This window comes from Pieris napi, chromosome 7 (assembly GCF_905475465.1).
Source record: "Pieris napi chromosome 7, ilPieNapi1.2, whole genome shotgun sequence".
NCBI lineage: Eukaryota > Metazoa > Arthropoda > Insecta > Lepidoptera > Pieridae > Pieris > Pieris napi.
Window position 1 is genome coordinate 11,990,191 of NC_062240.1, and position 27,008 is coordinate 12,017,198.

The following is a 27,008-nucleotide window of genomic DNA, read 5'->3' on the forward strand; positions in this document are numbered from 1 at the left end:
TTGGAATGTGACCTAATAACTTTTTGAATTCACATTTGCAAAGAGGATCATCCCAACTCCTTTGAAAGTTGACGCTAGAAGGCAAACTCAAGCCTGGGTTGGATGTTATCCACGCGTTTCTTGCATCTGTTAAATCCGCAATCTCGTAGTTTGTAGAATAAGATCTAAGGATTTTACCTACCACACTGCTAGATTTGTGAGCAGATGAGAGAAACGCTGGAAGAGCTACACTTGTTATCTTGCGTTCTCCTAATCCGCCAAAGCGAACAGGAAGCGATGCTTGATTCCAAGAAGGTGTATCAAAACGAACATTTAAAATAGATTCTAAAGAAGTTTTTAATGAATTATTATAATATTATTCTTAAATAAAAATATAACGTAAATAAAAGTCTTAGTAACATCGTATTATTTATTCCGTCTGTTTCAGCCACCCGTTACAATTCGGGCGGCGTGCTCGTTACGTACACGTATTACTACTTTTACCAAATTTTCGAAATACTGATATAATCTTAGGGCTGAAGGCCCCGCAACGCAAACATACCGCGGGGATCAACGTGAGAGGCGAACTTGCTATTCATAAACATCTATTCAATACAAATACCACAAATCATAAAACTAAACACTATTTACAATAATACATTTTATATTATATTCTTTATTGCTCTGTTTATAGCATTGACCTGTGATCGTATTTTAAAAATGGGGAATATATATTTCAAATTTGGCACGACCAGTCAATTGTATCGGAGTTTTTGGATAATCGGCGTCGCTAAAACTTATTTTCTAACTAAATCACGATTATGAGATTGCAGAATAATTAACTATTACACAAAGACTTTCATTGTTCGCTTTCGTATAGACACTTAAGGATTTTTTACAAAAGGTAATCCTGTTTCTACTAGATATTAAATATCATAGTACAAAATTAATATCTACAAACTTTACAATTTCCACTAAGGCTTTGTTAGGATAAGCCGAGTTAACACATAAAATTATTCTCTCTACGTTACATAAAATTTACGACATTCAACAACAATTTTAAAATAATTAGTCAACTCAATCGTAACAATATTTATGTAAATAAAATTGTATATAATCCAATTTCGTTATTAAATACAGTCAAAAGTAAGCACTACGAAGCTACGGCGTAGCGTTGCTACGAGCGATTAACTTCCATTTTATCGATATTGTCTTAATGCTTTTGTCTTTAAATAGTTCGGTAATAAATAAATCTCATAATCTCAAGTCACACATTATTTACAATAACGCAAACATCTAAATTTCAATAGTGTTAATAAAATTGCACTTACGCAAATAAATTACACTTAACATAGAATTCAAATTTGATTTTTACACCCATATACACTGCTGCGAATCTCACGATCGTTTAGTATCAAGTGCCCTCTCAGATGAACCGCGCGTCAAGCCAACTGAAGCCGTGTCCCATCACTACACACTAATGTCGTACGCGGCTACGAGCCGTCGAGCGACACTTCAAGTCTCTATTTACACTATATTAATCTATGGTAACAGATACTGTGATACAGAGAGGACCCTGAGATTTATTTGTTATTATTCTTCTGAATAAGAAAATTAGACAAACAAATAAACGCAGACATAAGACCTAGAACAGGTGTGACATTCTCACGAAGATAGACCAAATGAAATGATGATTGACGGGTCATATGCTACGGAGCTCCCATGAAAAATGGAGCGAAATATTAACGGAATGGTACGCTAGAGACGGTAAACGAAAAAGAAGCCGACCACGCAAGAGATGGGAGGACGAACTGAAACTAACAGTAGGCTACAACTGGAGAAGAGTCGCAAAAGATAGAGAACAGTGGAAAGGGTTAGAGAGGCCTTTGCTAAGAGGCACACCAAACTCCGAGATATACTGGAGAGAAAATATATTAAATTTCATATATATAAATTCACAGTTTCGGAATTTAAAGTCTATATTATTTATTCATAAAACGCGGCCTAATAAGAATCTGAATTATGACTTGAGTCAGTAATCATTTTTACTCAACACTTCCTTTTCTATTTCCCATGTATACGTTGAATATTTGCAAATACACTAACAATTAACGACAATACATAAAGCTAAAGGATACATTTATTTTACCCGAATTTTTTTTTTGTCCTTTCTGTATTCAGGTTCTATTGTTATTACTGTCGGATTTCTTTAAAGTGCTTTTGTCACTTACCAAACTTTAAAAATCCCCCCCAATATTCAATTAAAAAGCTAATCCATAAAGATTTTAAAATACAAGTAATTATAAAACAGACAAAGTAATGGTTAATATCCGACAGTGTTATTGTTATATGCGTTAGTACCACGTGAAGTAAATATCATATATGGTAACAATATTATGTTAAACTACTTATATTAATAACAAGTATGTATACTGAACAGTTAAAAGCTATCAATTTTCGTAAGCTAAATGAATTATTTGTATATGGCAATGCTAATTTACTTCATGTGGTTAATCACGAAGGCGATTTCATTCAGTTAAATCATTATATCAGATATTATAAAGATTCTAAAATCATATTGTCTTCCCGTTCAGGCTTTACCGAACACAATAGAAACGAAATTGCAAAAGTATTGTGAACAGGAAAACGTTTTAAGTGGTAGAAATCAATTATTTGGGGGCCTTCCATTTCTTCCAGGTCTTAACGCCGGTCAATACACTTTCCTGTTCTTGTATTTGGAACGATTCAAAACCATAACTAGCACACATGTTTTCTGTATGTGACTTAGATGTACCCTGAAAGCTAGTGAAAATAGTGACCAATCGCAGGACAGCTTAAATTAGTTCCAGATACAAAAATGTAACCTGACAAGTTTAAACATGTCATGTTTTTTATGTCGACATCACAGGAGACCGAAGATCTGGCAGCTACCTCGGTCAAAGAATTAGTCTAGCAATTCAAAGGGGGAACGCTGCTAGTATCTCCGGTACCTTGCCTAAAGGGTTGATATATTTTAGTTTATGTTAAGTTTAGTTATTTATTTCAATGTATATTAGTTTAAACTATATGTTAACTTGGTCTGCAGATTAAAAAAACTCTTTGAAAGATCCCCAGTAGTTTCTTGTGTTCAGCAGAGCCTAGTAAAGTGTCGTCATAAGGTTCTACTCCGAACATGAATTCCGCCAAAAACGAGTATTCATAGTAGGTTAAGCGAAATATAGGAATTCATGGACAGACTTACATTCATATAAAAGGCGAGGTTCCAACGCAACATCTAGTATATCACAAAATGAGAAAAAGGGTAAAACGGTAAAGTATCAAAAACCTTGTGTCCCATTTCAGTCGTGTCTTTTGTGCAACTATATTATAAAAACAGTAACAAAACTTCGTCTTGAAGTGTTGCTCAAAATCAGTACGAAACCTGAGTGCCTCCGACAGACATATTAATAGGTGTAATTGTAATAATATGCATAACTATTTAAAATGGACCAATCATGGCAGTGAGGGTTTAATCAGTGCTGTCATTGGTCGATTTCCGCCACTCTTATATGTCTAGCAGACGCCAGCTATAAGAATAGAGATATTATTTGCGAATCCCAATTTATTATTCAGTATTATCAATAACACTAGCTATCCATTCAACAAGATAATAAAATACAGTCAACAATTTGAAGATAATTGTAAACAGTAGAAAACGTTTGCAATTGGAAGAAACAGATTGCCGCTCGATAATTATATCTGTAAACTATATGTGTGTAATGTATGATTTTTGGAATTTAATAATTCGCAAATATGATCCCAGATCTTGAGATTGCGACCGATCCGTTTAGTATGAAGAATCCGTTCCTTCATAGAATCAGCGACTCGTAAAAATGCACTAACACTATTTTAGTTTAATATAGTTTATATGTATAATAGTTAATTTATTAATAATGAACAAGGAATACTTGGAATATTTGAAAGATTCATAACATTCGTGCCTCTAGACGTTCGTGACGCAATCGCTCGTTCTACGACGGATGTCCATCGAGAGGTATCTACGAGCTAAGTACTCTGATATGGTCTCAGTCTCAAGACGATTCCGACTCGATCTATGATACACTCTCCCTACTCGACTTACTGACTGGCGCACCGTGGACGCTCCAGAGTTCAGCTGGCTCGGAAGCGTCGACGGCGCCAGTCTCTGATATGTGGGACGATGCGTGTAGCGCTGCGGCCGTCCGCCAGAGCGCCGCCCTATCGGTACAAAACTGGAGAGTACCTACATTAAATACGTATTCATTTATATACAATATACAATACGTCAATACAACATAGCGTCTACGGGGCGGAGCGATAGCGGTCGGCGAGGACAACCTCGCGCGAACATTCTCACCGTAATATACATCATAACTCGCTATATATAACAAATTCACGAACGCACGTTCGAACAACATAATATACAGCAGAGCAGAACTCTTTCGATTCTTTAAAAAAATTGACTAGGAAATTCAATTCGCTATGAGCACTATGTGTGCGTAGAGGAGAATATGTCGGCGGAGTGCCACGCCTCGGCTTCTTCCTCGGCGTCGTACTGCTGCAGGAAGGGGTTGGTGGAGGTGTAGCGAGGACTCACGCCGCCCGCCGAGTTGAGCGTCACCGCCAGCCCGGCCGAAGTGCCCGGGATGGCGGAACGGGGCGACTCGCGGGACCCGTTCTCCCGGGGCGTGTCCCTAGGTGTCGTCTCCCTCGGCGTCAGATCCCTTGGCGTGCCCCGCGGGGAATCTCTAGGCGAGGCCCGGGGGGAGTGACGAGGGGAATTCCTGGGCGAGGTCCTCTCGGGCTGTCGTAGTATTGAGGAGACGGACCCGCCGTGCTTGATAGTGTCGGCCGGACTGTGGCTGCCCGAGCTGCTACTGGGCGAACCGGAAGAGGAGACCGTCACTTGGCGGGAGCGAGGAGGAGCGGGCAGAGGGCCGCGCAGAGGCGACTGCGGACGATATGGGCCGGCCCTGGCTGATGAGAGAACCTGTAACCGACGGCACGGGGTCACATTTCTCCTTCACTGCTATCATATCAGTCAGGTATGAACCAGATATACTTTATTTTAAAAACTTTATTACACAATAATACGCAGAACTTTAATCAGTTTTGTATCCAAGCAATCATAATGAGTTGAAAAACATTCATATATTGTATTCGTGATGTCAGATGAGTTTAATCAAAAAAATACGCGTTTAATTAGCACCAAACCTAATTAAAGTAACCTAGCACTCCAGGCAAGGGGACAAACTAAAATTAAAGCTAGCTGTAAATTGGGATAATCAAAAAAACAGGTCAATAATAAACCATTTCATAAAGGCCAACGCTTAGTCTTAGGAAATATGAGGTCGTGATATTTACGAAATGGTTTACCTCATCTCTTCCGTTACAAATCATGAGCTACACTTGTGTAGGTTTGTGTGTCTTGCAGCTAGATCTACTACTACATGCGTATTGAGTTGAAATTCTCCACACTTACTTAAGCCTGCTGACAAGATATTATTTTGGTTTTGAAAGTAGGTCTGCGCAAAGTGACGTGAAACCCCAGAGGTCCAGCTAGACTATTACAGAGAGTCACTGCGTCAATTCATTCATACTTTCATTCATAAAAAATGTTTATGTATTTGTAAATGAAAGACATCGATTGAACAACGAAACCTTTTTACACTGCAATTTACAACTTCATTTCGTATACACTAAAACTTTCTCTATCACTCATTAAGGGTCACAAATATTTTTACTATGACATTTGCATTTAAAATTTCCTCATTTCACAAGTTCGTTTATCGTATTGGATTCGTAAAGCGTGGTACAGTGGAATCTCTATAACTCGAAACTCGTAAAGTCAAAAAGTCGAAAAAAACTGTCATTCCCTTCCGCTGAAAACCTAAATACACGATATCTCGAATTATTTAGACTTTGAAACTCGAACAAAATGTAATTACCCTATAAGGAATTGATAAAACATATTTAGTCTTTATAACTCTAATTTCAAAAAGGAGACTCCGTAAGTCGTAGTTAGTAAAATATAATGACGTCTTACTTGGAATTCCCCGAAATAAAAGCAATATAAATGTTTAAAAATAAATGTTTTTGTCTTGTACTCGTGCAATGAATGAATACATTAATAAATTGCATACACTCGAAAAATAAAATCAATAACATAAATTTCAGCAGAAAAAATCATATGTATCTCGAAGTTATTGTTGAGTCGAAAACTTATAACTCGATTTTTTTTCCATTTCCCTTCATATTCGAGTTATAGAGATTCCATTGTATAAATATTTAAAAAAGATTTCATGTTCATAATAGTGCGTGTAAGAAATGATTATTTTGGGATAGATGTGTTTATTATGTATTTGTTGAAAAAAATAAAAGATAAACGTTATAAAAAATGAATAAAACACCTATAATTTGATCGCATCGCTGTCCCTGTCATAATACATTCAAAGGAATGAACTACATATTAACCATGTACCTAATATATTAAATATATTGTCCCGTATATGTAATGTATTGAATATTTGTCAATGTAAAGAGTATACGTACATGTGCGGGCGGCGAGCGGTCGGCCCCGGGCCGAGCCGAGAGAGCTGGCTGCGGAGATGCTGCTGATGCTACCGCTGGATGCCGATATGGACTGGCTGAGGGCGGAACTCGGCCTGAGGGTCACACTCAATTCATTCAATATATATGCATTAAATCAATAAAATGAATAACAAAAATATGTGTATTTTTGAAGTGAAACTTCTTTATCGGGGTTGGAAAAAAATTTTGTGTAACATTTTTTCGTCACGCGTCACATTTTTCCATTACGCGCCATCTTTTGAAGTGAAACTTCTTTATCGACGTATGGGAGAAATTTTGTAGCAGGTTACGCGCCATGTTGCTTTTTGAAGTCAAACTTCTTTATCGGCGTTGGAAAAAAATTTACACACATTTGTCACATTTTTCGGTTACGCGCCATCTTTTTCTTGTCCCTACCACGGTTGATCCGAAGAGATTCGAAGCCATTAGTAACAAAAATATATAATAACGATAACAATGATAGTAATACTAATAATTCTATTACAATTAATGAAATTCTGTAATAATCTTAGTACTACATAGTAGTACAGTACTAAGTTAAAATGAAATAATTGTATTTGTATTCATGTCTATGATAAAAAAAGCCTTTTGTTAAACTTTATCTAATTTAACTTTATTTAACCAATTTCTGTAAAGTTGCATATAGTAGATCGTTTTTCGAAAAATAAGGTCATAAAGAAGTTTCACTTCTTACGTGTGTACACCTAGTACATGCACACATTTTTATTTTTATAGAACAGGGGCAAACGGACAGGAGGCTAATCTGATTTTAAGTGATACCGTCGCCCATGGACACTCAGTGCCACAGGGCTCGTGAGTGTGTTGCCGGCTTTTTAAGAATTTAGGGTTTATATGTTTTAAGTGTTTAAGTGATGTTTTAAGTGTTTTAGTTAATGATATTGTGATCAAAATTTATTAATAACAAAACGGCTCCGATATAAAAGCCTTTTCTCCAACATTGATTTTGTTCCCTTTGGAGACTTTCACAGGGGATTAATTAAAGGTTTAAGGTGGCGCCTCGTAGATAGTACCGATGACCCCAGAGCTCAACGAATAAAATTGCAATACAGCGAGAAAATGCTGCCAGCATTAAAGGTACTCCTAGCCACAGGGAAAAAACTTTTAAATTTATATTAATTTTCTATTTATCAATTTTTAATTATTATTATTACTACGTAGGTTAAGAATATTCTAATAACTGTATATATTTTGTGTGTTGGTAAATATTTACAATGTTTTTTTATGTTCAGACAGTTTCAGTTCAGTTTAAAAAATAATAATAATTAATATATGCCTTTATATTCCGAAACTCTGTGATCTGTGGTCTTTAATATATTTTCACTACAGTATATCTCGGAGTTCGGTGTGAGTCTTATCTTGAGTTTAAAAGTAACTAGTAAATAGAGGGCCTCATAGCCTAGCGGTCTTATTAAGTGGCAGCTAGGTGAGGGGTACCGGGTTCGATTCCCGGTTCGAGGGCAAGTTTTAATTTAATTTAAATTTGTTCTCGGCCTTTGGGAGGGTTGTGCGGTACCGGGCGAGTGCCTAATCCGTACATGGAGGACACGGTCGAATTTCTAAAGACAAGCACGAATTATAAAAAAATCCTATACTTGACGCTGGCTAATGCACAAATCGTGCCAGAGCCATAAAAAAAAAAGATTAGATTAGAGATTACCTTGGGGGAGGGTGGCTGAGCCCACTTGCGACGCACTGACTCTGTTTCCACGCGGCCCGAGTGCTGGCTCTCCGCGCCGAACTGTCTACAAACATACATGCGTTAAGGTTGGCCTTGAGTTGAAAATTAAAAAGATACTCTCACAAAGCAAAAACACATTTAGATTTTGCAAAAGTAATGCACGCGACCACACATATAATTTTCAGTTAAATTAACTATTTATTATTTAAATAATCTTCGTTCTTACTTAATGAGGTTTAACGATTTTATTTTAGTTATTTTTGAGTGAACAAACCTTGTGTAATTAATATAATGTGCGGTATCTCTGTTACACGAACACAGTACAAACATTATAGAACACTAAGACTGTTACTGAACAATATCTAACTTTAAGCTTTTCTTTTGTATTGTAGGAAATTAAGTCAGCAAAATATTAATTACTATCCATAATTATTGTAATTTAGATTTTTTAATTTTGGTTGCTGGATTAATTTTTCCTTGCTAGTTTGAACTTTGTGTGTTCTAATATGATGTGGATGTGTGTAAAATATATGAAAACATACTTTTTTGTATGCATTAACCAAACATGTTGGTTTAGGACTTACAAATAATAAAAAAATATTAATATTGTCAGCATAGAAGAGATAGGAACGATATCTGCTTCACTGTCTATTATTTTTGCTGCTAATGCTGACAGCTGACAGCTGACAGATGACAGATGCTGTTGACCAATCACAACTCAAGGCATCGTTCTAGCGTCTTTCATTCTCCACTTCCCCCCTCCCCCATTAACTTTCTGGTCCTTGTTTCTGGAACTTAGCTGTTACAGCTATTGGGGCTGAACGACAACATTACCTGAACGTTTCGGTGCTGGCCAGATTTGTAGAAGACATTGTAGCACGTGTATCGGTCGCTGGTAGTCCAGCTCTGTGGGCGGCTGCGACTGAAGCATCAGTGGTGGCGCCAGGGCCACAGCCAGATGTTGCGGGGACATTTTGTTCCGGTCCTGGGCTGCGACTACAAGAGCCAGGTGATCTAGCAGGAAGACCAGAGTCGCCCGTGCTGCACGCGGGAGGCATTCCACTATTGATGCCATAAGTCGAGCGTTGCCTTCTTTATCGTCTGGTAGACATACTCCTGTAATGATATAGTGAATCTTATGAACATTTCTTAAAAAGTTTGAGGATTAAGGTCTATTCATAAATTGGAATGGAATGGAAAAGCAATTTAAACCGTAAATTTATAAAGTGTTGTATACAAATATAATTTTTCCGTGGATAATAGTTTTTAAATGATGTACATAAGAAAATATATAAAAGTTAATAGTGAGACATACCAAAATGAAGGAGTTGTATGTATAAAGGTCCACCAGTGTGAACTGTGTGGCACAGTGTGGCACAGCGTACGGTACAAATGTTGTGTACTCAAGCGAACAATAGCCAAATTAGAAAATTTCGCGTTTAACTGTACACTTGTGTGCGCGCACACTGTACACGTAGTGGACTCGTGTCGACGCGGACATACTCGTTGTTCGCTCAGTCTTGCTACCGCTACCAAAGCGAACACATTTCATAGTGCGCGCACTATACCAAGTAATTTTTTGTAAAGTGACTACGCTCGTCGGCTCAAGACAAGTGTACGCGTGGGTTGTAATTTTTAATTTTATTTTTCTTTATTGTTAGTACTGAAATTTGTCTTTAAGTTGTACTTGTACTAAAGAAATAGATTTAAACCTGACTTTATAATATGTTAAAATGTGTGTTTAAGAATAAAGAAACGGAAAATATACAGGAATATGCCATAACGTCTTCTTTCCCTCACCTAGAGCATCCAACGTCATCTGGAATAAGCACCGACTGAACAGTGGTTGCGGTAGTTCCCTCAAGTAATCCTTGAGTACTCCCGTAATCACATTGATATCGGGAACAGAGTCAGGGGTCAATTCGACTCCACGAGCGTTTCTCTCAAATGCTTCACGCAGTATCCTCTTTTTAGCCGCAGATCCACATAGACGGTAGAGACCTGGAAATACTCTTCATTAAAAAAAACAGAAATGCCAATAGTACAAAGGGTTCCACACCACATTTGAAATTCATTTAGGAGCTTCAGAAGTCATATTAAAAATGTGTTTATATTTTCTCTTGTTGATAAATAATTGATATAAAAGTTGACGGAATATTCAGGGCTATTTTGGAATTTTTTTGCTTTCCATAACACTTTTAATGTTTTAAAAAAACAATATAATGTTAAGAGGCGAATTTATAGTAGCGTAGTTTTACGTTAAATTTTTTTATATATATGTGCGTAGGTGATCAGCTTCCTGTACCTGACACATGCTCTCGACTTTTTGTGTCTGAGGCAAGCCGGTTTCCTTCACCAATCGATTGAATCTTAAATGCGCACATAGAAAGAAAGTCCATTTTTACTGGAGCCACTAGGCCAACACTGCTCTTCAGTCTTATTTAATTCTATAATTATCTTGATTGGTCCAGTTGGTAACACAAGACTGTTTAAAAAAAAAAAATTTGAACAGATTTAAAATTACATTTGTAACTCGCTCATGAAGAACTTTTTAAACTAAAAATAGTTAATGGTTTTATCACCTATAATATCCAATCCGCGTCGTTCAATCTCCTCCACACACCGCCTGACGATGAGCGGCACCGGTGGGGCATGGGATGGCCTAACTTCCTTTGCAACGACTTGATCTAATTCTGCCCCAAATAAAGGTGGGGGGGAAAGACGGGATGGCGTGGGTCTTCGGCGGAATAACTCATGTGGTTCCGTGTGTCGCACGCGGACGTAAAGCGTTCCACGCGGTTCCATCTGAAATATATACTTTGAAATTAATAGAAGATTTTTATATAGAATGTTTTAAGAACAACTTTGAATTTGATCTGTCTCTCTCTTTAATCGGCAGCTCATCGTTATACGTGGTCGTCATCAAGAAATCGTCTGGAGCGGATTATCTTTTTCTACCGGTTTCGGTCCATTGAGTCCGAATAATAGACCGTTGAATATGATGGTTTTTAGTAAGTAATGAATTTAAAGAAAACACTTTATAACCGGATTGAAGTTATGTATTATTAAAAATTAATTAATTAATTAATTATTATTATTTAATACATTAGGTTATGTCAATAAAAGACAATACTAAGTAATTAATTTTTGTCCTTAATTTATTTCCGTTTGGCTTCTTATTCATACTTTTAGTTACAGTAATTCGTCTTAATCTATGTTGATTATAACAAATATTTTCCTCAATGCTAAAATACATATTTTTTTTAATAGGAAACAAGCCTACAGGAAGCCCAAAAATGACAGTCATTGCACACCAAGGATACCCATTTTTGTGGGTACATTTCCGGCCTTTGTGGAAGTAGTATGTTCCTTTTTAAACAATTGAAGATCGTGTTTCCATAGTTCGCTATTTGGCGAAAAAGTGGATCAAGCCATCAAGGTAATGCGAATGAAATTTTGAGTTTCTCATAGTGAACATACTTGAACTTCATGATAACATTAAATTTAAAGTACTTATTCAACCGTTTCCATTTCCTTGGGGTCTAAATTAAAAAAAAACATTACCCTTATCGCCAGTTGATGTGAGGAAGACCGTGCTAGCAGATCGGGCAAGGTGACAGCTCCGCGGTAACACAACTTGTGCCTGTGTTGAGGATCCCAAGAGTATACCAGAACGTCCAATTGTCTATTATCCACCAGTTCTAGCTCGAAAGACTCATCCCAATCAAACTGAAGTTCTCCGGTACGAACCTGAAGGAAAGAAGATGAGAGAAACGTATATTATCATTTGAAAATTTCTTATTTAATTCTTACTACTATCGCTACTAAAGAGCTCGGAATTATCTGCGTAATTCGCCGGGTTTTAGCTATCTAAAAATTCATATTAAAAAGATTTTGATATTTTCCACCTTACCAAAGCGGGTATATTTTAAAAAGCGGGAAGACTGGCTTTATTTAGCAATAGTAAAAAAATTATTTATTTAAAATATTAAGTTGTACTTTGTTTAAAGTTTAGTTTTAGTTTTTTTTATATCTATTCATGAACTTAATTGACTTTTTCTGTTTCGTATATTGTGTTTAACATATCTGTGTTTGGCTTTGTATATTGTCTAAGTGTTTTTTTAATAATATGTATAGCTGTAAGATTATTTATAAATAAATTCGTATAAATTTGAATTTATTTTAATATTTATGTAAATTGTCGTATTATATACTCATTAACATATACAATATACATAGTTACATATGTAATATCTCACTGAAGACAAAGGATACCGCATTGGGCGGTTACAGTACATAAAGTAAAACAATAACAACTACTTATGCGACACTTACCACAGTACGAGCTTTATGTACTCGATCGCATTCAAGTACACAGTACAAGTCCCGTGGAGCTACCGGGGGCTGCGGTGGGGCTAAAGGTCCCGACGGGGGAGAACCGGGCGAAGAGCCCGAGGGGGCAGGCCTTAACCCCCTTCCGGCTAATAAATGCACCCATAACATCCCCGAAACACCCCCAGATATACGAGATAACCCAGTCATAGATGTCGATAAACCAGTCCCCGGCTTTTCAATCTTGTATTTGAGAAATTCTGTAAAAAAAGCATGACTAAATATAGAAAAGGTCAGATTTTATCTATTAAAGAACTATTTTCGAATATAGATTCCGATATAGAAATCAGATAATCAATGAAACTTCATTTTAATACATTGAATTGAAAGTTCAATGGTTTTATTGTATACATTGCCTTGCTTGGTTTTGAAATCAGACTTTGTTTTTTTTTATGAAACAGGAGGAAAACAGGCAGAAGGCTCATCTGATGTTAAGTGCCCATGGGCACTCATATTGCCAAAAGGCTCGTAAGTGCGTTGCCGGCCTTTTAATACTTGCAACGCTCTTCTTGAAGGACCTTATTTAGAATTGGTTCGGAAATACTTCAGAGGGCAGCTGGTTCACATAGTGCGGCAATTACTGCCTTAGAAAACGCTCAGTTGTGGAAATTAAAAATCACGATGTTTTTTACTCGTCTGACGACTATGGCCGTACCGTTAGGGTTTATATCGAGGTGTCTCTGATGCCTTGACCCGGGTGTGGGCACCGGGCTGGGGTTGGGGCACGTGAATTTCGAACCCAGCTCCAGTAGCTGTCTCACGCGACGAGCTGATGGTGATCCACTAGCGGTTGGTCCTTATAAATAAATAATTATAATTATATTTCTTAGCTTAGATTCTTTATATTACTAATTATCAATTTAATTTGTTTTTTCTGTGGAAAAGACGCTAGTGTTGGACTGTCATATACATTTTATATCGAAAATATTTTTGATTGTAAAAGAAATAGGATTAAAATTGTTTTCAAGTAAAATCACAAACTCTAAATGTTTTTTCTTAATACATATTTTAGCAACACATTTGAGTTTTATTCGTCATATACATATACGTATCTATAGTTAGATAATTTTTAAAATACAAAAGCGTTGATTAATATTTTTTATAATGTAAAGCTAAAGTTAATATGATTAGAACAAAAAACTATATTTAGCTAATTTTTTAAATTAAAGTTTTTTGAGACATTATTTGTTGCGAAATCTCAGATTTTTTTCCCTTAGGTTGTTTGTAAAAAATACCTAATTGTTGCGAGGACAGAGATCTTGCTGGCAAGTGCCTGGGACGCTCCATGCGGCGACCAGCTAATCCCAGTGTTGAACCGTAGCGACTTGCATTTTCCATCTGTCAAAAGAACAATTTAAATAAAATAAAATAAAATATGTTTATTATGGAACGTAAGATACATGTATCACTTATTCCACGTCATTAAATTTGAAGGCATCCCTACTCATCGGCAAAGAAGACAGAGGGTGTAGGCCGAGAGAAAAAGCCGGCGTAAAAAACTCTCGGTACTCTTTTAAAACAGCAAATCATCAAACAACACTTATTTATAACAAATATCGCAAATTAATTAGAAGTAGCCTGTCTAGCACTAGTCCCAGGCCCTTTTATCAATTAGATAATCGTTGACTTTATAGTAAGCCTTTTTACACAGCTTTTCTTTAATACATTTCTTAAATTTATTGAAAGGCAGTGATAAAAGAGCTTCTGGGATTTTATTAAAGAAGAGTATCCCTTTCCCCAAAAAAGAATTACTAACTTTAGATAGTCTAGTACGGGGAAATTGCAGCCTGCGTTTGTTCCGTGTATTAACATTGTGCGTATGTTCTATTCTAGTAAACTTATCACTATTTTTGTATACATACATAATATTTTCATAAATATATTGCGAGGGAAAGGTAAGTATATTAATTTCCTTGAATTTATCTCTAAGAGATTCCCTACATTTTAAATTATAGATTGCACGAATAGCCCTCTTCTGCAGGATGAAAATACTTTCGACATCAGCAGCATGACCCCATAATAATAAGCCATAAGTCATTAAGCTATGAAAGTAACTAAAATAAACAAGTCTAGCTGTATCGACATCAGTTAGAGAGCGAATTTTTTTAACCGCGTAGGCTGCAGAACTAAGTCTCTTCGCCAATCCGTTAATATGAGGGGACCACTGAAGTTTTGAATCCATGGTGATTCCGAGAAATACAGTTGTATCATCCAGATTCATTTCCTCACCGTTTATAATTGGTCTAGTATCCATAATCCTTGAATTTTTTGCACAAAATTTAATGCATTTTGTCTTTTTTGCATTAAGTAGAAGGTTATTCATACTAAACCAATGGACAATCGAAGACAGAGCATTGTTCACATCGTCAAAATTTGTTATTTGTCGTTTGATTTTAAAAATCAAGGACGTGTCATCAGCAAACAAAACTATCTGATGTTTTCTCTCTACCATGAAAGGTAGATCATTTATATAAACAAGAAAGAGGAAAGGGCCAAGAATTGAGCCCTGTGGTACCCCCATATCTACTGCCGACCCAGAGGACCTCTTACCATTCACTTCAACCTTCTGAGTTCTTCCGTGTAAATAGGAAGTCAGAAGATTCAGTGCGGTATTCTTGATGCCATAATGGCGGAGTTTCCCGATTAAGGTCTCGTGTTGGACACAATCAAATGCTTTGGATAAGTCGCAGAAAACACCTAAAGCGTCATGCGACTCCTCCCAAGCCTTAATTATATATCTATATAACTCAACACCGGCATCGGCTGTCGAGCGACCCTTGGTAAAACCGAACTGATTATTATGTAATAATTTGTTTACGTTAAAATGACTTACCAGTTGATTTAATATAATTTTTTCAAATATTTTACTACAAGTAGGTAGTACGGAAATTGGTCTAAAGTTACTGGGGTCGGACATACTACCTGCTTTAAATAATGGAATGACTTACATTACTCATCACTTCATATCTCATGCAATAATCGTAGAGGGGTTGAAATTAGGGGATGTATGTATTTTTGTATGCTGTATCATAAAAAAATAAGAACAAAAAAGATACCAATTTTTTTTTGGGGTGGACCCCTTGTCGCTTAGGGGTTTGAAAAATAGATAGTAGCCGATTCTCAAACTTACTGAATATGAATATAAAATTTCATTCGGTCGAGCCGTTTCGGAGGAGTATGGGAACGAACATTATGACGAACATTATGACACGAGAATTATATATATATATATATATATATATATATATATATATATAGAGATATTAGCAAATATTACAAAAACATATTTTTTTTTTACATCGTAATCCCAATAGAAACAAAAAAAATATCGCTTTTCTTAAAATATCTTAAGAATTATATCTAATATTAGTCTTGCAAATATCAAGTCCGGATAAGTTATAACATCGGTGTAAATAAATAAATCGTAAACTTACATTTTTCAGCGCATCGTGTATATTTTCTGCCGAGTAGTGGGTAGGCAAGCGTGGCCGCAGACTCTCGTAGAGAGCACTGGTGGAAGGCGCTCTGGACAGCCAGGCGCGATACTCGTCCGATGTGAACACTGACGGTGAGGAGGGTAAACTTACTTCAATACAATGAATATCACCTTTGTTTTATACCTCGTGACCTGGTACTCTGGTATTGACATCAGTATTGAATAGTTTCAGTCCCAAGCCAGCGACATTCACGGTATAGGAAAATGAAAGATCCACGTATAAATGACAAAAGATCTATGTAAAGACGGCATCAATTATCGGTACTTATTGGGAACAGAGTAACTTGGTAATGTACCTGCTGCTCTGATGGATCTTAAATAAAAATTTTATCGAAATCAATAAAATTTTTTTTAAAAAAAAACGCGTTTCCGAACGAAGAGTCGATGTGCAAACATTTAATGAAGAGGCCCAATTGATGTTCAAATTAAAATGAAAACAAATACCTTGACGTGCATAATTCTTGATTTCAAAACGAGGTTATTTATAAAACAAATCACTTACCTCTGGAAGAACGTAGATCTAGTCGAGAAGACAGCGGTTCAGGTTCGTCTTGCAAGACACTTCCAGCTCGCCTTGACAGTCCCATTCTGTGAAATCATATAAGAATTACATATGGGATAAATCTCATGAAATTCCAAAGACTTTCTCACCTTTGGCCAGTTCCTCGTACGTCTCTTGGGAGCGAATTAAACTTTGATCCTATATCTCTTCCCAACGTGCTGCTTCTGTAGCCGCTTAAACCCGAATAGTATGGCGTTCTTGTGGGTGCAGTGGCTTCTGTATCCGAGGAGTAGTCCAGGCTTCGATTCCTTCTCGAAGTACCGAATTTATTTCCGTAAGAGGATAGTCCTAATCCTGTCGTTCCGTATCCTCCGAGAGTGGAGCTTAGTCCGGATCCTGATAATCCAGTTCCAATCCCGCTACTCAGTCCTGTTCCAACTAAGCTGGAACCGGTTAAACCGCTTAGACCGGTAGATGAGAGCCCCGAAGGAAGACCAGGGCCTAAGCCGGCATTAGTAAGCCCAGTACTCGAAAGTCCCGAGCTTGGAAGACCAGGCATACCTACGCCACCGTAACGTTGATTGTATCTTGACAAACTGGAAGCTGGAAAAATATGTGCTTATAAAATTTACATAATGTGGAAATTGAGCATATTATCAGCAGCAGCTCGGACATACAACGACCAATATTTAAGGCATATTCATAGCGTAAAATTACTGCAGCATGAGCACACCTCACATACTTACTATACACACTTTCATACCAACACATATTTTTATAGTTTTTTGTAAATTTATAAACCTTTTTGTATGTAAATATTAGGTATTCCATCTCTGGCTATATTTTTAGTGTAATTGTTTGTTATTATATATAATTTTTGTTAGCTATAGGATTACGAAATAAATAAATTTATAAATACACGAAAATAGCATTTAATTTATCTAAATAAATATATTCTTTATTTTAGCCGAAACCTTATTATTTATTAAGTCAGTGTATTTATTAAATACAAGATTTATTCATACCACCAGCTGCACCTGTAGCGGCAGATGCTTTCAAACTGGACCTCAGCAGAGAATGCCGTCCGAAATCTGAATGAGTTTCTGCACGAGGCAGTTGCTGTTCCGACCCAGATCTGGGCACTCTGCCGCCGAACCTAGTACTAAGAAGTAAAAAAAGATTTAATTATAATATTTTTTAAAAAACATTATACCATATGTTCTTACAATTTTATTATTTATTTACTTTATAAGTAAAGCCTCTTTTACTTCTTACCTGCCTCCTTCTCCTGGATAGAAGGAATGAACCTTCTCAGCTAAGCTCTCCAATGTGTTTGGATAAGATCTTTCGTATGGCACGAAGTGCGTAGCTCCTGACTTAGGTTGTTCTGTAATAACTGGCGGTGGTGGGCGATAACTAAAACAAAATAACTAATTAGAATTTAAAACTTAAACACGAACAGTGAACTAGTTTATTTGAATTATATAGGTTTGAAGTAGACGGAGCATTCGAAGCGTGTCGGAAACTATTTGAATGAAGTATGTATGACATTTTTTAATAGTACTGGGGGGGACCTAGCTGGAGCTTCATCTGATGACAGTGACCTTGCCTTTGGTCACTCACACTGCCAGTACGAAGGACGTGAAGATGATACGGGTACAATTACATATTGTTATTGATTTATTGGAGAGAGTTTTTTTTTTGGGTAAGAGCAGTGTTCAGCGTGCGACTCTTATCCCGAAGGTCGTAGGTTCGATCCCCGGCTTCTTTTATGTGCGCTTTTAACCTTCGCTCGACGGCTTGCTTTAGAACCAAAAAGTCGACCTTGATCACCTAATTGCCTATTAGATTGACAAATTATCATGGAAACGATACAAAAATCTGAGGCCTAGACCTAAAAGGTTGTAGCGCCACTTATTTTTTTTCTTTTTTTTTGAGTTCAATACATATAGTGCCTAAACAGGTAACAAACAGGATTGTGAAGACTTTTTACATACCTCCATGTAGAATGGTCCGATGGTGGTCTGGAATTATAATACAAGTCGAGGGGCGTGGAATCAGGAGACAAACCGCCCAGCTGCAGGCGACTTCTTTCCTCGCGACCATCTCCCACAGGTCGAACTCCGCCAGATGCCCCCGTTGAACGGAGCGTACCATGTCTGGAATTAAAATAGGTGTCACATCCGCATATAGATCATTTAGTTGAACTACCAGGTACTTTTACAACGGTTTTTTTTCTGGTCTAGCGATGAACAAGGTATTTGTAGATATTACGTTAGTTATTTGCAAATGTTTGCTGCAAATTATATGATATAACCTAATGTATATGCAGATGATATTATAATGCAGAAAACCAAAAAGTATCTTCAAAACAACTTAAATTTACTAAAAATATCATATTCGTTACGCAATACATTCGGCACCAAAATATTAGGGGAAGAATCTGGAAAGAATGTAAATGCTAATGCTAGACAGGCTACTTCTAATTAATTTGCGATATTTGTTTTAAAATAGGTGTAGTTTGATAATTTGCTATTTTAAAAGAGTACCGAGAGTTTTTAAAGTGATAAGTGATACCTGTATCTTATGTTCCATAATAAACATATTTTATTTTAAAAAACAAGGATTCAGGTGGAGTCTACTCCTATCTTTAGGAAAAACAACTTACTGTGAGTAAAGTCCATCGACTCTATCTCTATCTCTGTCGTCATCATCCCTGCAATCTCTTTTCAGCACGACAACTGGTGGTGGCTTATGTTCAGTTCTGGGCATTGATGGTGATCCCGGTCCAGATTTTCCTAAACAGACATAAAAATTAACTTCACCTTCGCCATCATTTTTTAGATTATACAATGATGGATAAATTATTCTGGAAAATTAAAATAGAAGACAGAGAACAGACCATCGTATCCATAGTTATTAATATATAGTAATCTCTATCACAGGATAACAAAAATATATTAAATACAATAAGATTTAAGTGACCCTCATTAAGTACAATAAGTTACTTTCGCATCAATATTTACAAAATTATCTCTAACAATTCACTGCACAAGCGAAAATCATGGAATATTACGACGAAATGTAAATATGCTCGGAGCGAATTTATTTACACAAACAGGCTTTAACATTTACCAAGGGATTATTATTTACCTTTCCTCTGTCGGGTGCAAAGTAGAAGTCTTCTGGGAATCGACATGATGATTACAACGTCATCTAATGACATGCGTCGAACGTCCACTAGGTTAACAGCTAGGATCTCGTCTCCAACCTTGAGACAACCGCTGTTATAAACGGCAGATTCTAACGCTATTCTAGATATGAATACTCCATCTGTCCTTGCCCCACCGTCTCCTTCCCGAATATATAAGCCCAAAGTTTGGCCAGGTCGTTTGACGATTTCTACTAGTTGGACTGCATGTCGTGAATCCTGGAAAATGATTGATTCTTCTAAGTAAAACTGATGGCTGGTAACCAGTGCTTAATGTTGTTACACAATATGCTCTCATATCTAAAATACAATGTTACCAATTCTTAAAAGGCCGGCAACGCACTTGCGAGCCTTCTGGCAATGTGTGTGTCCATGAGCGGCAGTATTACTTAGCATCAGGAGAGAGTCCTACCCGTTTTCCATCTATTAGGTACAAAAAAAAACCACCCCACACAGCCATCCTGGAGAACCTTTTATAACGGAATGATCAATCGACATAGGTATAACAGTAAAATGACAGAGCGCTTTAAAAAAGTGTTAGCGAAGTTCTAAAATTCTTATGTAACATACATAAATGTTTATATAAAAAATTTTAATTGTTCACTTAAGAAACTTAAATGATAGGTTTTACGAAGAAATTACTACAATTTGTTAACGAAACACAGTAAGTAAATTTTCAAAACATAATTGATAATTTGAATTAATTTTCGAATGGCCTTAACAATCAAACTGCTCCACAGTGGGGCGTGGTCCCCGTTGGGTAACACTGCTTTAAAACGTCAACTGTAATGGCATCTTCATTTGTCTTTCATAATAATTCTTTGTGGCCTTATTAATAACGTTGAGGAAATAGTCGATGGGACCGCAGCAAAATCAATCTCGTAGCAATATGACATAGTTTTGGTTAGGCGGGCTGCGGTCTGTGAGTACGCATCCTAACAATGCTAGTCTAGATTGCATTCGCATTCCCTATTATCTAGGCCAAGCTGAACAATAGATCTGTCTGGTGAGAGCTCTTTCATCGAGATCTGTACTAGGTTAGAGCAAAATATTCAGGTCAACAAAGGGAGTGAAATTACCTGTTTTTAGAGTAAATTAGAATATGTAAATATCGATGAATAAATTTCCTCTCAAAGCTCGTCTTAGAAGGTAATAAATGGGGATATGAGGGTTCATTTGCAAAGGAAAATTGAGGTGTTTCTGTGAGCTTTTCTTTAAGTACATTTTTATGGTACCATTTGATATATATTATTGAATTTTAAGAGGTATTATTTACATATATAAACACCCTATTATAGAAAATACAGGACATGGAAATCGGTGACACGGTAATTGTTTTCCCCAGTCGATCAGGGTTACAGCTGTGACCGCAATATTGCCCATATTGCGGGTAAGGTCAGACCTACTTCCGGCACACACTTACTGACCGATTTCCTTATTATTTTTAGTTGACGAATTATATGTTTTGACACGTGTATTTTTCTACGTATTCAAAAAAATGAATTATTCAAAGACGATAAATTTTTAAGGCTACAATATATTTATTAATAAGACTACAGCTATTTCTAGCTAGTTTTGCCATACGCAAGAACCTCTGTGCTAATTCAAACAAAAGGTACAGGCTTATTCATTTGTTTTTTTATTTTAAACTATAGTAGTTGTCTGATGATCACAGCGAAAATAATTTTACAGTAACAGACAACAGATAATTTAGCAAAAAGATTTATATTGAATGAGTTTTCATAATAAATTTAAAAAAATATGGCCGCTTAAATTACATTTAAACGTACGCGTACGTAAACGTTTGTTTATTTTTTCAGTAAGTAACAATTTAGTTACAAGTTATATAAACATATAAAAACAATAAAATACCTTCTTCTCTAACAAATGATTTAAATACCTGTAAAGAGAAGAATTTCTTGGCGGCTTCGATGTTATTTCGTCCCACTTGCCTCACCTCAAGGATCCGAACTATCATCTCCCCGCGACGCTCCACCGCCTGAAACAATCAATATTGCAATTACTCACAGGCCTTCAGTTCTTGACCCTTTTTCCTTATAGACTTATCCGCTATTTTAATCGACCATACATTTATGTATACGTCACTGAAGTTCAATAAAAATCAAATTCAATTTATTGAAGAAGCTTTATACACCAATATCTTTTTCTACTTGAAATATGAGCTCACTTATTTCCTTGTCACTTCTCTTGATACTTTGCAATTGAAGATTGAGGCTTATGGTACGTTATATATGGTCTTAATACGATTAAAAAGCATTCATAAACGCTAATGAATTAAATAATGTTTTGTCAGAATTAAAGTGTTGAAATAAATAATATACACAAAACATTTAATAACCTTATGACAAATGTAGTTTTTTATACTATTCTAAAGCAATAAATATATAAGAGATTTAGAAATCGACAACCAATAGTTTTACTAGAATTTTATTACCTCGAGCGCCGCGGCCGTCGTAGCGTCGTGATCGTTCTCCACCATTTCAATCTGTCTGAATATTTCATTGCTCACGCCAGATACCTGTAAGTTTTCAACTAAGCTTTGCAAAGTGATTTGTAGTTTTGGTTTAAGTAAAGACCGCTTCTGTGTTTGGTTTGTGTAAGCTGCGGAAGCTTTGCTTACAAGTTTTTGGTTGAAGGATATATCTAATAATTTATCTAAACAGTTGCTTTGTTTGTGTATTATGTAGTTTCAAAAGATTACGCAGCGTACGGTTAACAGAGAAGTAATAATGATTATTAAGTAATGATGTGTGACGGAATTTCCTGTATAAACTTCTTAATAATAATGTTCTATAAGCAAAAGACATACTTTAATGATTGTGGTTCAACTTCAATCATATTTATCATAAATCAATATTTATGAAGCAGCTTTTAAAAAACAAAATGTTAATTCTTAGAAGCAGATACGTAAGTAATAAGATTTTCTGAGACCATCATTAACCACTGGTTTTTTGTTCATAATGCGGCAAAGATTATATACCTTCCTAAAATCTGGCTGCAGCACGCAGGGCGGCGCATGATTCGCGCGCGCCGGCTGCGGCGGACCGGCCGGAGCACGGCCCGGCGACGCCGTGAGATCCGGCGCCGCACGCCCATTCTCCTGAAACAATACATCAATTAACACTTCAACGTAAAAAAAATTGAGCATCCCAAATATTCGGATATGATGTTGATTCGATTCGTCGATAAGTGTCGTTTTGCCACTAACCTTTCTTAACAACGTCGGGTAAATACATAACATATAGGACCATTGACCGTTGATACGTTTTGTTGTCATGGCAACAAACCAATTGAGTCTAAAACTTACCAAAACAATTACGTCACCTCACATATAGACCGCCCCGTCTGTGTTAAATGGCTGAAACGTGGAAGGTCACTAACGATATCTCGCACCGGCTTCTAGCCAACCGCTGTCTTCGCCGTATTTTGAATATATAAAAAAAAACCAGAGCAACCCAAATTAACCTGTACGGCAAGCGATGCAAGTTAAATTGGATAGCCCATATCCCCCAGGGAATCCAATTATATTCACAAGCAGGCGCTTGATTGGAACCCACAAGAAAGCGGATGTGTTGTTGTGCCAAGCAAAGGTGACGTAGATAGATGAGGAAATAGAGCCGGAAAGACTAGGAGTGAGGTAAAAGGCAAAGTTCAAGACTAAACGTGATGGAGACTCATTCTGGACGTTCTCTAAACACATCCAGGAGTCCTAGATCATTCATAGACCGCACCATTTACCGTGCGAATGAGTTTTACCCCATAATTTTTAAGCATAATAAATCCGTTACATCATGTTATTAAGTATTCTTCCTCTCTGGTCACGTTGCGATATAAATAATTATTTATTGTTCTTATTTTTTGTATACAATTTTTTTCCTTGGGTAACTGAAGCCAGATAAATTAAGAAACATTTGTTGATAAAAGTTGACATTCTCTTAGGTTGTGAAATTGTTGTCGAAATGTTTGAAAGGATTGTGATGTTAATAATCACATCGAATTTAATAAAACTATCTAAAACTAAAAGTTATTATTAGTTTAATCTTTGCAAACAGGCAGGAGGCTCATCTGATGTTAAGTGATCCCGCCGCCCATAGACACTGACATTACCTCGTTCGCAAGTACTTTGAAGAATTGGTACGCTCTTTTCTAAAAGAACCTTAAGTCGAATTGGTTCGGAACATTGGTTGGCCGTGTAGTAACTGCCATAAAAATCGCTCAGTTGTGGAACGACGGATGTCGAGGTGATACGGATGGAATGTCGTATTCTGCCTCAACGTTCGATGATGAAACTCAGCTACAGGCATTAACCCTAACAACTATGAACATTCTCCGTGGTAAATGCGATAGAAGATAAAGAGAGTCCACATCTTTACGCAATGCTAAGGGATCAAGCCGATCGGAAATTGACTGGTCGTCGACGGTCAATGACAAATTAATATATTCTCTGTCAATCAAAATTTAGTTAATTAAATGTTAATATAAGAACAGTGTTGGCCTTGTGGCTTCAGCGTGCGACACTCATCCCTAAGGTCGTAGGTTCGATCCCTAGCTGTGCACCAATGGACTTTCTTTGTATGTGCTCATTTAACATTCGCTCGAACGGTGAAGAAAAACATCGTGAGGAAACCGCTTGACTTAGACCCAAAATAGACGATGGGGTGTGTCAGACACAAGAGGCTGATTACTTGCCTATTAGATTAACAAATGATCGTGAAACAGATACAGAAATCTGAGGCCCAGACCTAAAAAGGTTACTATGATAAGATTGTTCTCAACAATATAATATCTAAGCTACGCTTTGAAAATTTTTATCTTCCTAATAAAATTCAGAAAAGTCTACACGCTTATAGTCAATAAAGAGGATCTTATCTCCTATATCACTCAGCGTGGAATGCAATATAGTGGAAGATGATAGTATAAAGGGTTGCTTTGTTACGGACGAATCTCGGAAGTAGGTTACAGTTGAGAGATAGAACTTGAGTAACGTGAACCAATAAAGATTTATGCGCTTTAAAGTTCGCGGATTTTGCTTTGATCCAAAGTTCAATTCGTACTTGGTTTAGTTGTCGTTGAAGAATCGTAAAAAATTAAGTGATATATCGAATATATGTAAATAGAAGAACGCGTTTGCCAAACTCATCGATATCTAGATTGAGTATTCTCATAAACAAGCTAGGTATCCAGACCTATACCATAGTTGCCTCACACTTTAAAATCGATTTTCCTTCTGATTTATTTGTCAAAAAAAAATATCTTTCCCTTTTTTTTACCTTAAAAGTGCTTGGAAAGATTTTATAAATAAATAAATAATAATTAGCGAAATCTTTATCATATAATCTCACTTCTCTTAGGACGCGCTACATAGATTTAATATAGTGTTCTAAAACTAATTATGTGTGAAACTTTGAAATTAATACAAGTTCAAGGATTTATTTGACTTGCCTACGCCTAATAGCGTATAGTAAATAGTAATATATTTCCACCATTCCAGTTAATTCCACCTAGTTTTAATTAAATGACTTATTTTATATACAATTCTACTGTACGTAGTGTATGTCACTGAACTCCTCTTAAACGGCTGGAACGATTTAAATGAATTTTTTGTATGTGTTTGGGTGGCGCCCCGGATAGATTCACAAATCAGCCCGGCAGATGGCGCTGTAGTCGGTACATTCAGACTTTGTATAATATCCCAATAGCCTGAATATTAAACCACTATTATTAGCCGCTAGTATATAAATAAAGTGTTATCATAAATAATAGATTTATAATGCAGTATTGGCCAAGTGACTTCAGCGTGCGACTCTCATCCCTGAGGTCGTAGGTTCGATCCCTGCCTGTGCACCAATGGACTTCCTATGTGCGCATTTAAATTAGCTCGAACGGTGAAGGAAAACACCGTGAGGAAACCGACATGTGTTAGACACAAAAAGTCGACGGCGTGTGTGACACAGGCACAGGAGGTTGATCAGTGATCACCTACTTGCGTATTAGATTGAAAAATGATCATGAGTCAGATTCAGAAATATGAGGCCCTACAGAGGTTGTAGCGCTACTGATTTATTTTTATAAATTCAAAAAAGTAAAATAATTACATAATAATGAAGTATCTTAAAACGCGTAACGACCACGTAACACTAACAAACTGGCCACCACAAAACTTTTATAATATGAATATGTACGAAAATAATACTTGCAAGCAAATCTCACTCAAATCAATTCCATTCGCATTGTACCAGTTATGACAAGGCTGATTCAAAATTAGGTCAAAATATTTTAACATTCCGTGGTTTACAGGGCGAGTAGCAAAATATGGGTAACCCATATTAAAATCTTGATTACTCATTCAACCTCAAACACATCGTTATGAAAACTACTTGATCCTATAGAAAGTAATTTATAGTTTTAATCTGACGTTTTAAAGGGGTTATAATGAAATACATGATTTAGATCTATTAAAACATGGATTGGGAACAAAATTAGTTATTAGGGAGGAATATTTTATTTAAAATTTACAAAGGAAACCAACTCGAGATAGATCAAAGCTATTTTAGACGATTTTAAGCTTCTTTGGTTTTTGTCGGTTAAAAGTCTAAGTTATTATATTATTTAGATCACTTAGTGAGAATTTTATTCCTGTCTAACCAAAACGAATCTATGATATAATTTAATAATAATAAAAAATCAGTGGTGCTAGTGTTTAGGTCTGGGCCTCAGATTTCTGAATCTGTTTCATGATCATTTGTCAATCTAATAGACAAGTAATCAGCCTCCTGTGCCTGACACACCCCGTCGTCTATTTTGGGTCTAAGACAAGCGGTTTCCTTACGATGTTTTCCTTCACCGCGAATGATAAATGCGCACATTGAAATAAGGTCCATTGGTACGTATTGGGATCGAACCTACGACCTCAGGTATGAGAGTCGCACGCTGAAGCCACAGGCCAACGGTGTTTAAACAATCAATATAATGACTTAATCAAATTATAAAAAATAAATGACAAAATTTTAAATTTATATTACTAAATGTATTTAATATTAATCTAATACATAAAATTCTCGTGTCACAATGTTCGTTCCCATACTCCTCCGAAACGGCT

The 27,008-nt window shown here is 36.4% G+C and overlaps 1 protein-coding gene across 1 annotated transcript; it reads right to left on the bottom strand.

The window, feature by feature from the left end:
* Nucleotides 1-395: 395 nt before the first annotated feature.
* On the bottom strand, nt 396-23,145 carry LOC125051278 (rho GTPase-activating protein 100F). Its single transcript, XM_047651489.1, has 22 exons — nt 23,118-23,145; nt 22,890-23,032; nt 22,344-22,427; nt 21,789-21,887; nt 19,831-20,107; nt 19,346-19,475; nt 18,675-18,836; nt 17,953-18,093; nt 17,703-17,839; nt 16,827-17,280; nt 16,678-16,763; nt 16,114-16,241; nt 13,915-14,017; nt 13,335-13,475; nt 12,623-12,879; nt 11,852-12,037; nt 10,870-11,092; nt 10,088-10,288; nt 9,122-9,403; nt 8,267-8,347; nt 6,550-6,662; nt 396-4,987 (listed from the first exon to the last, which is right to left on the bottom strand). Exons 1-22 carry the CDS (start codon nt 23,143-23,145, stop codon nt 4,487-4,489), a joined length of 3,957 nt encoding a protein of 1,318 aa, XP_047507445.1. The 3' UTR covers nt 396-4,486.
* Between the last annotated feature and the right edge of the window lie 3,863 nt (nt 23,146-27,008).

Bases quoted from the DNA above. Each gene is read 5' to 3' on its own strand.
- LOC125051278 (XM_047651489.1), bottom strand. From the start codon at position 23,145: ATGTATTTACCCGACGTTGTTAAGAAAG. The intron at 13,476-13,914 runs GTATTTTTTACA...TTTATTTATAAG, and splicing joins TCTGTCCTCGCAACAATTAG to GACCAACCGCTAGTGGATCA. The intron at 9,404-10,087 runs GTGAGGGAAAGA...ATATCATTACAG, and splicing joins GATGACGTTGGATGCTCTAG to GAGTATGTCTACCAGACGAT.